The sequence below is a fragment of the Phascolarctos cinereus genome, unplaced genomic scaffold (genome assembly GCF_003287225.1).
Source record: "Phascolarctos cinereus isolate Bilbo 61053 unplaced genomic scaffold, phaCin_HiC Scaffold_726;HRSCAF=1367, whole genome shotgun sequence".
Taxonomy (NCBI): domain Eukaryota; kingdom Metazoa; phylum Chordata; class Mammalia; order Diprotodontia; family Phascolarctidae; genus Phascolarctos; species Phascolarctos cinereus.
In genome coordinates this window covers 88966534-88976454 of record NW_027556098.1, presented here as the reverse complement: position 1 = coordinate 88976454, position 9921 = coordinate 88966534, and the positions used below count along the sequence as shown (strand labels likewise).

Below are 9921 nucleotides of genomic sequence, written 5' to 3'. Positions count from 1 at the left end.
TTTGATAATGAATGTCACAATTTATTGTTCTGCACAATTAATAATAGTTCAGTTTTCCTTGGGCTCACTAAAGCACTATTCCAGGAGACTGGAGCACTATATAGTAAATTATCAGAATAACTAACATACCTGTAATATGGAAACTATACCTTAAAGAGATGAACACAAGTCCCAATCAGCAATCTAATGAAAAATACAACAGTTCAAGTTAATGATAATCATTCAAACACTCTAATACTGCTTATAAGATTCTATTACTCATCCTTCCACCATGTTTCCCGGCTCTGTGCATTTGAAGACAATTTTCGAAAGGATTTCTTAATTTCCAACTTATTTTTCTGTAAATCCATTACAAAATTGTTGGAATTAACGAAAACATTATGAAAACCACTATGCTTTCTCTTTGGAACAAACTCCAGTGCTTTTTCCCAATCACCAGTATTCTTAAGAGTTAATAATATCCGCATCATTTGATCTAAGGTGAGATTTTTATTTCCAACTTCCCATTGAAGATATTGGTCCAATGGAAGGCGTTCACTTGCTATCTTTAGTCGTTTTGCATTTGCATAGGATATTCGGGGTTGCGAGCACTTATCAACAAAAGATCCAATTATATAAATTTTATCATGTCTAAAAGTAGTCATAACATTGGGAGAATCAGCAGTCAGATAGATAAGACTTTCTCTTGGGAATGTATCTACAGGTGACTTTTCTGTTGTTGTCAAAAGCAATTGTTCCCATTTCTCTTTATAACGATAAATCAATTCTTTGTGATAGGCACCACCGACTTTGAGATTGCAAAAATATATATGGAATGGATCTATATTTTTTCGATTGGCTCCTTCACTTTCTAAGAGTTGACACACAGTATTCTTCAAATCTCTTTGAGGCATGAAATTTTCATAAGCCATGTCAAAAACTAAAGGCTGGCCAAATATCATTGCCTGGGCATTTCTCCAATCCCATTCAGCTTTCAAAGCTCTATCGTTAAGTGGCAACAGAAAAGTGTTCTTTAGCTCTGTATTCTCAGATTCTTCAGCATTTCCAAGTTGTTTTTGCTTTTCAATTTCATCCATTTCTGCTCTTTTCTTTTCCTGTTTTTCTTTTTTAGCTTTTTTATGCATTTCCTTGATATATAAATATTTGAGCGTTTTCTTTTTGGACTTTTTGCTGGGACATTCTGCGACCATTTTGAGATCCTCATCACTAATATGTTCTGGTACTTCTCTGTTAAGTAGTCTACACATCTCAATCCACTCTCTAGTTGCTGTTAGAGTATCATCTGAGGTTGTAAAACTACTTCTTTCCTCTTGTAAACTAGATTTCATTGTATTTTTCCACTCATCCAAATCTATCTTCTTAATAGGTGGGACTTTCTCCGTATTAGGATAAAACAAAATAGGTGTTCTAGAAGAAAAGCGTTTGTGTAGAATGGTAAAATATAAACCTGTTCCTTTCTTATGAAGGACAAATGGCACAACAGATCGCTTGACAAAGTGTCTTAAAAATGTGAAACAGGTACTCATTTTGTAGGAGACCTGAAAAAAAATAAATATATAATGAAAATTTACTTAAGTTTTACTTTATTTGCTTAAGCAGCTATATTTTAAATAAAATTTACCTTATGTTTAGAAAATAAAGAAATTATATAAATAATGCTGTCTCACTCTCCTAACTAGTTGCTAATGAGACTGGTCTAAATTATGCAGGTTACTTTTTTTGGGGAAAAAAAAGGTAGAAATCTGTGACAGATAATCATAACTTTAGGTACATCTTTGTTTCAGCTATAACTTGGACTGAAGAAACCATGGCCAACTTCCAATCTGAAAGCATGCAGGGTATGCATGCAGATGTGATTATAAAAATTTTTCAAGGATTCCACTGTTCTTTATAACAGGGAACTGGGGATCACTGCAAGTGAACAGGAAAGAAAAGCACTAACATAGGTTCCCAAAGTGCCCTAGGGGGCCACTGGAACTGGTGAGAGGAGGGCTGGGGTGGCGCCAGAGTAGTAGGTTTGGAGGCATTTTGAATAAAAATGAGGGGGCACAAGGAAATAGAAGAAAATTCTGAGAAACCATTGTACATGTTTCATCAGTTGTGTTAACAGTTAAAGTCATAGTGATTACATCGTTTTCCAAATAAACACAGAAAATTCAAGTTATAACTGATCACTGGTCAAGTCATCCAACTGGCCTTAACAAGCTAGTGTTGGCTGATGAGTGTGTCAGGAAGTCCAGCATGCACTGGCAGTAATATGTGCATTTACAATATACTATACACTTACATGATACAATACTGCATCATCAAAATTTCAATGCAGGAAAACTCCCACAAATTTATAATTTATTAAATTTAAGATGCACCATTAAAAAATTCATATTTTTTTGAAATGAGGCAAATTAAAAAAAACATTAAAGGGTTAAAGAAAGTAGATTTCCAGGGGGGTGCTGAGTAAAAAAAAAATTTTTTTAAAGGGGGCAGTAGGCAAAATAAGTTTGGAAACCTCTGCACTGAAAGGAGACAGATCCAAGATGGTGGATTAGAGTCAGTAACCCAGCTGAACTCTCTCAACATTCTACTCCAAACAACTTTAAAATAATGTCTCAAATCAAATTTTTGAGTGGTAGACCCATCAAAAGGTTACAGTCAGGCATAATGCATTTTTATAGCTTAAGTAAATTTAGGAGTTTGGCAGGAAAGATCTGTGACAGTGAGTGGAGGCCTGTCCTTAGCACATTACACCAACACCACCAGCAGACTTTGGAGGCAGTGGCAGCAGTAGCAGCTTCAGAAGCTCTCAGCCCAGATACAGTAAGGGGGTCTGACAACTAGTCAGAAAGAGACTCTTTACAGAGGACCCTTTGCTGGCACTGAGTGGCAACTTTAATGCCCAAAGCAGTTCTGAGTCACAGTTTCCTGGACAAGAAGAGAGCTAGTGGTAGGTTACAAGACAGTATGGGCCCTGGTGGCAGTTCTATGGCAGAAAGGTATGTTATTAGCACTTGCAGCTGCAGGGAAGCAGGGGCCCTTCCTAAGTAAAGAACATAGCATAGGAGAAAGCAGTGACCACACCTTATCCAGGATCCTACCACCCTGGAAGCACTGAAAACTTACAGAACCCTGGAACTAACTCTGAAAACAGTCTGAAATTTGGGACAGGGCCTCTGCAACCGTAGGTGAGCAGAGTCTAACTTTAACTTGAAGTTCAAAGTCAAGAAAAAGGCTAGAAAAATGAGCAAACAACAAAAAAAGAATATGGCCATAAAAAGCAACCATGGTGGCAAGGAAGACCCAGACAAACTCAGAAGACAATAATGTGAAAACAGCCACAAGCAAAGCCTCAAAGAAAAAGTACTAACTGGATACAAGCCCAACAAGAATTCCTGGAAGACTTAAAGAAAGAGATGTGTGGTAGAGGAATAACTGGGGAAAGAAATGAGAATGATGCAAGAAAATTATGAAAGGGAGTTAATAGCTTACTATATATAAGAAGTACAAAAAAAATACTGAAGAAAATAACAACTTAAAAATCAGAATTGGCCTAATGGCAAAAGAGGCACATAAATTAAAGAACAGAACTTTTTAAAAAGCAGAATTTGCCAAATGCAAAAAGAAGGTACTAAAGCTTACTGCAAAAAATAATTTCTCAAAAAATCAGAACTGCAGGACAGCAAGGTGGCATAATGGATAGCGCTCCATCATTGGAGTTAGGACTTGAGTTCAAATCCGACCTCAGAAATTTGACACTTGCTATCTGACGGACCCTTGGCAAGTCACTTAGCCCCGATTGCCTCACCAAAAAACAAAAAATAAATTAAAAAAATTAAATGTAAATTATATATATATATATATATTAGCACTGAGTTACTGGAAGCTAGTGATTCTATAAGACACCAAGAAACAATAAAAGAAAATCAAAACAATGAAAAAAATAGAAGAAATGTGAAATATCTCATCAGAAAAACAAATGATCCAGGAAATATATCTAGGAGAGATAATTTGATTTAAAAAGAACCCAAACATCATATTTCAAGAAATTATAAAGGAAAACTGCCCCAGTATCTTAGATCCTGAGGCTAAAACAGAATGGAAAGAATCTAACAATTACTTCCTAAAAGAGATTCCAAAATGAAAACTCCCAGGGATAATATAGCCAAATTATAGTTTCCAGGTCAAGAAGAAAATATTGTAACAGTTAGTACAATTCAAATATTGTGGAGCCACAGGTTCGAACAAAATTTAGCAGCTTCCACATTAAAGGAGCAGAAGGGTTGGAAAATAATATTCTGGAAGGCAAAGGAGGCAGGATTAACCTACCAGGATTAACCTACCCAGCAAACTCAGCATAATCCTTCGGGGGTAAAAATGGAAATTTAATGAAAGAGGACTTTAAATCATTCCTAATGAAAAGACCAGAGAGGAATAGAAAATTTGACATTAAACACAAGACTCCAGAGAAACATAAAAAGGTAAACATGAAAGAGTAATCATAGAAGACTCAATAAAGTAAAAATATTTACATTCCTACATGGGAAGATGATACATCTTAAGAGTTAAACTTTATCAGTTTTTAGGGCAGTCAGGAGTCTTTAAAGACAGAAGGCATAGGCATGAGTCATTATGTTGGGATGATCTCCAAAAAAATATGAAGGGATGAGAAAAAGGGAAGCACTGGGAGAAGGGGGAAGGCAGAAGCATAATGGGGAAATTTTTTTCACATAAAAGAGGTGATAAGGAAGAGTATTTACAGTGGAGGTGGAAATGGAGGGGTGAAGAATGCTTGCAACACACTCCCATTGGAATTGATTCAAAGAGGGTTAGAGTAGGAGTCAGAGGCATTTAGGGTTACGGTTAGAATAGGATGCTAACCCTGAATACACACAACATACACACACACACTTAGCTGGGAATGGAAATCTATCTTACCCAACAGGAAGTGGGAGGAGAAGGAAATATAAGAGAAAGGGGGTGGAAATCACAAAAGGGAAGGTGGATCAAGGCAGGTAGTGGTCAGAAGCAAAACAGACTTTTGACTGGATAAAAAGAGAAAAGAATAAACAGAAGAAAATGAGATGGACAGAAACAGTTATCATAATTATGAATGTGAATGGGATAAGCTCACCCAAAAACCAGAATGTATTAGAAACCAGAATCTAGCAATATGTTGTTTACGAGAGACACACCTGAAACAATAAGACTCACAAAGACTTAAAATAAAGGGCTGGAGCAAAATCTAATATGCTTCAGATGAAATAAAAAAGGCAGGGATAGAAATCATGATCTCAGACAAAACAAAAGCAAAAGGAAAAATAGATGTAATTAAAAGAGATAATCCAGGAAATTATATTTTACTAAAGGTACCATACACAACGAAGTAATAGCAAAAATTTTAACAGTTTCTCTAACATAGGCCTCATTTCTAAATATATACAGAATGTATAAAAATAAGAGCCATTCTCAAATTGATAAATAGTAAAGGGATATGAACAGGTAGTTTTAAGAAGAAATCAAATCTATCTATATAGTCATAGGGAAAAAAACGCTCTAAATCACTATCGATTGGAGAAATGCAAATTAAAACAACTCTGAGGTTGTTTTACCTCACACTTCTCAGAAATAACAAATTCGAGAGGAGATGAAGGAAAATAGGTTCACTTATTTATTCTGGAAAATAATTTGGAACTATGTCCCAATGTCTATAAAACTATACATACCCTCTAATTGATACCATTATGCCATACCCAATGCCACTACTAGATCTATATCCCAAAGAGATCAAAGGAAAAGGACATCTATGTATAAAAAGATTTATAGCAGTTCTTTTTGAGGTAGCAAATTAGAATTTGAGAGCATACTTATCAACTGGGGAATGGCTCAATAAGCTGTGACATATGATTGTGATGGAATATCATTGTGCTATAAGAAATGACAAAATGGTAGGGTAGGGCAGGGATTATTTCAGAAAAACATGGCAAGACCTATGTAAACTGAGGCAAAATAAAGTGAGAAGACCTGGGAGAGATCAGTGTGCACAGCAACAGTAATGTTTTAATTATGATCAACTTTGAAAGACTTAGCTACTCTGAGCAATACAACAATCCAAGAAAATTCAAAGGACTCATGATGAAAAATGCTATCTACCTCCAAAGAGAGAAATGATAATGTCTGAGTGAAAAACTGAAGTAAAATTTTCTCAGCTTACTTTTCTTGCCTTTTTTTTTTTTGCAATATGGCTAATATGGAAATAATTTCACTTGTATACATTGTTTGCCTTCTCTGTGGGTGAGGGAGGGAGAGAATCTGGAATTCACAACTGAAAAATAAAAGAATGCTAAAAACAAATAATAAATGGGGGGGGGGAGAAATGCATTAAAGCTATATTTGGGCCCAAACTAAGTGATCTCTTCTTCCATATTGCTTCACTTACTGCTTTTAGAGATCAGGGACAGACTGTCAATAAGAATCCTTAAGGACAGAAAAGCCTAAAAATTCAACCAGAAAAGCATTAAGGAGAAAAGACTAAAGAAGCTGTGATAGCCACCTGGTAAGGAGCTACCTGGTGAACTGATATTCCATGTCTACCATTCCCAAAAGTAAATATAGTCTAAACATACGGAATTCTGTATTAAAATTGCATTATTAATTCTCTAAAATTAGGTACTATTTTGACACAATAACAGCCACGTTATGCAATGACTAAGATTGTTAAACTGAACCCTTCTCAGCATTACAAGGATCTAAGACATCTCCAGAGGCCTCAGGATGGAAAATGCTGTCTCCACATCCAAAGAAAGAACTATGGAAGTCGAATCGCTATCACTTATTTTTACCTTCTGTTGAGTTTTGTTTCATGTTTCTGATGGTTCCTCCTATTGGTTTTAATTTTTACTTACAACTTCACTAATGTGAAAATATGTTTAATGGGTATGTAAATGTAAAGCTTATATCAGATTGTGCGCCGTCTTGGGGAGGGTGGGGGAGGAATGGGGAGAAAAATTTTTAACTCAAAAGCATATGGAAGTGATTGTTGATACATCAAAATAAAAAAAAATTTAAAAAATTAAAATTAGGTACTATTTTGAAACACTAGATAATTCTAAGGATCCTTCCAACTTTTCAATTTTAACTGCTGCTTTAATCACTGATGTTACCATAATAATTAAACGGCGCCATTCTCCAAGAAAAATATGTGTAAACCTAAGTTATAATAATGCAATAAAATGCCTGGCTCCTTCAGATACTTATTTTTAATGTTAAATACAGTACTGTAATTTTACTCACTTAAATTTCTTACTATAGAGTTTCCGTGCATAAATGACATTTCAAAAGCCACTGTTTAGCTATGAAGTAACCCCTTACCCAGCAACGGTTTCTGATTTTGGGTGCAGTCCTCTTTATTGACCTTGTAAGCCCTTTTCATTAAAGGATATAGGTCAGAAAAGCAGAATAAATTTTACTTTAACGGCATCAGCACGCCATCTCTCATGAAGTCTCTAAACTCCAAACATGTGTGCAGTTTTCTTGGTGGTGATTCACGCTAGAAAAATAAAAGATAAAAAAAAAACATTTTACATAACTCAATTTCTAGTGTAAAAAACGTGCACGTGGTATTGGGGATATAACATAGGTGAGAAAGGTTCCTGGCTCCTGTATTAAGCACTCTTAAGGGATGCAGCTTTGATTTGGGGAAAAAAAAATCTTTAAACTCTGATCCTCAGTCTTCACTGGTACAATGCGGACGGTAGCCCTTGCTTCCATCACAGGATAGTTACAAGGGAAGAGGTAAAAAGTAAACTGCACCATTCAAATGCTTCTATCTGTGAACTTTTTGTTAAGAAGCCAAGTCCCGGCTCTCTCCTTTCGCGCCCCTCTACCCACTCCACTGAGCCCCTGCTTCACTCGGTGGGCCTGAGATCTTTAAGTTAACTGCACCGGAAACCCAAGAAAAAGCAGACAACCTCCGCACTCACCCTCAGACGCAGCGCGATAAACTCTAGCTAGGTCCGTCCCGGAAGTCATTCTGAGGTCACATAAGTGCGGGACGGGAAGTCCCGCTTCGCGTCTCATGTTACGCAGCAGCGTACGCCCCGCCGAGACAAAGCTTACGCGGACGCCCTTTGATGGCGTAGGGAACGAAATGGCCAAGCGGTTGTGGTTATTTTGGCCCTAAATTTAAGAGTGGAGGTGTCTGTTTTGTTTGTTTGTCAGTTAGTTTGCCGGTTGAGGGTGGGGAATGGGAGGCACGGAGCCAGTGGCTCCTATTCCCCGCTCTTTTCGGTGATTCCCAGACTAGAGGTTTCCTCGAGCCCTGCCCCGCCCGGCCCACGTGATGTGGCGCGCGGCCTTCCGGCCGAGGCGTGCGGCCGAAAGTTCAGTGTTGTGTCACGTGCAGGGCGGCGCCGCGTGGCGTAGACACATCAGTGTTTCTGGTGAATGCATACGGTTGTGTCACCCTGCTGATTTGTCTCCAAGGACTCCCTGTTGCTTCCAGGGTAAAATCCTAATGCTGTGCACAATTTGCAGCCTCGTTTTCTAACTCCCATTCCAAGCACTGGTCCTTCCAGCCAAACTGGACAAATTGTGCTCCCCAAGTCCAACTAGTGGCTTCCTGCCCCTTTGCACATGCTGTTCTTTGTGCCTGGATTGCTCTCCCTTCTGAAAAGTGGACTTTTGAGTAATACTATAAAATTCTGAGATGTCACTGCCAGAATATCTTTCCTTTTCCACAAAAAAGGGTATAAAATGAAACATTTACTATTTAAGTAAACAAAACCCAAAAAGCTGGTCTCAATGGAAATGGAGGCCATGGTGATAGGAAATAAAGACAACATGGAGGGGAGAATCCGAAAAGTGAAGGTTTCAAGAGGCAGGAAGCTGCTTCAGCAAGGGCTTTCTATAGGTGCTGAAGAGTGTGTCACCAGTGGAAAGGGACTCTTACTCATTAGCATCCCACAGCTTCCAGGGCCTTCTAATCCTATCTACCAGGACTTCTCCACTTCTCCACTACAATTCTAGGCGCACTACAAACTTGAAACTTTCTCCATGAAATCCTAACTGCTCTCCAGGCTCTTCTAATGTGTATAGGCCTAGCCATAGCCTACCAGTGTTCTTACTCAGTCCTTGGGCTCTATGGGGATAATGAAACAATCCCCTTTTCAGTCACTGAGCAGTAGACCTGGATATTGGCTTTCTATTTCCCCTGGCCTTCTCTTTGCAAAGAAGGAAATTAAAAAAGAGAATGAATTGGATTAAATAAGTAATTTGTAATTGTTGTCAGGTCCTACTCCTCTTTTTTCTTTATTCTCACTGACCCAAATCCCTTTTCTCTGGTTATTATATTTTCTTTTTAATTCCTGCTTTATGATCCAACCTTCAAAGTTGCGCTTGTGACTTTTACTTTGCTAGATCCACACCCATCCTAAACCTTCCTCTCTCCTTCACTTGACCCCCTGTTTATCTTGTTTCTTGTTTCCTTGTTGAGTTTAATGTAACGAAACACTCTCTCTCTCTCTCTCTCTCTCTCTCTCTCTCTCTCTCTCTCTCCTCTCTCTCTCTCTCTCTCTTCTCAATCTTCCTGAGGAGTGGGGGGTTCAGATGAGAATGAAGATCATAAAATTCCCTACCTTACCTCTTCTTTTATATTTGTATGTACTTTTAATCACATAATTATGCAAAATCCATTTCCCCATTCATTTCATTTGTAGTGTATTCCTTTTCTCTCTCTCTTTTTTTTGTGGTGAGTTAATCAGGGTCAAGTGACTTGCCCAGGGTCACACAGCTTAGGAAGTGTCACATGTCTAAGACTGGATTGAACTCATATTCTCTTGACTCCAAGGTCAGAACTCTATCCCCTTTACCACCTAGCTGCCCTCCTTTTCTCTCTTAAAACCAACAAAGTGGAAGAAAATCTCACCCAGT

The 9921-nt window shown here is 37.8% G+C and overlaps 1 protein-coding gene across 1 annotated transcript; it reads right to left on the bottom strand.

The window, feature by feature from the left end:
• TRMT10C (tRNA methyltransferase 10C, mitochondrial RNase P subunit) lies at positions 1-8298 on the bottom strand. Its single transcript, XM_020999865.2, has 3 exons — positions 7974-8298; positions 7363-7540; positions 1-1538 (listed from the first exon to the last, which is right to left on the bottom strand). Exon 3 carries the CDS (start codon positions 1524-1526, stop codon positions 255-257), a length of 1272 nt encoding a protein of 423 aa, XP_020855524.1. The 5' UTR covers positions 1527-1538; positions 7363-7540; positions 7974-8298; the 3' UTR covers positions 1-254.
• Between the last annotated feature and the right edge of the window lie 1623 nt (positions 8299-9921).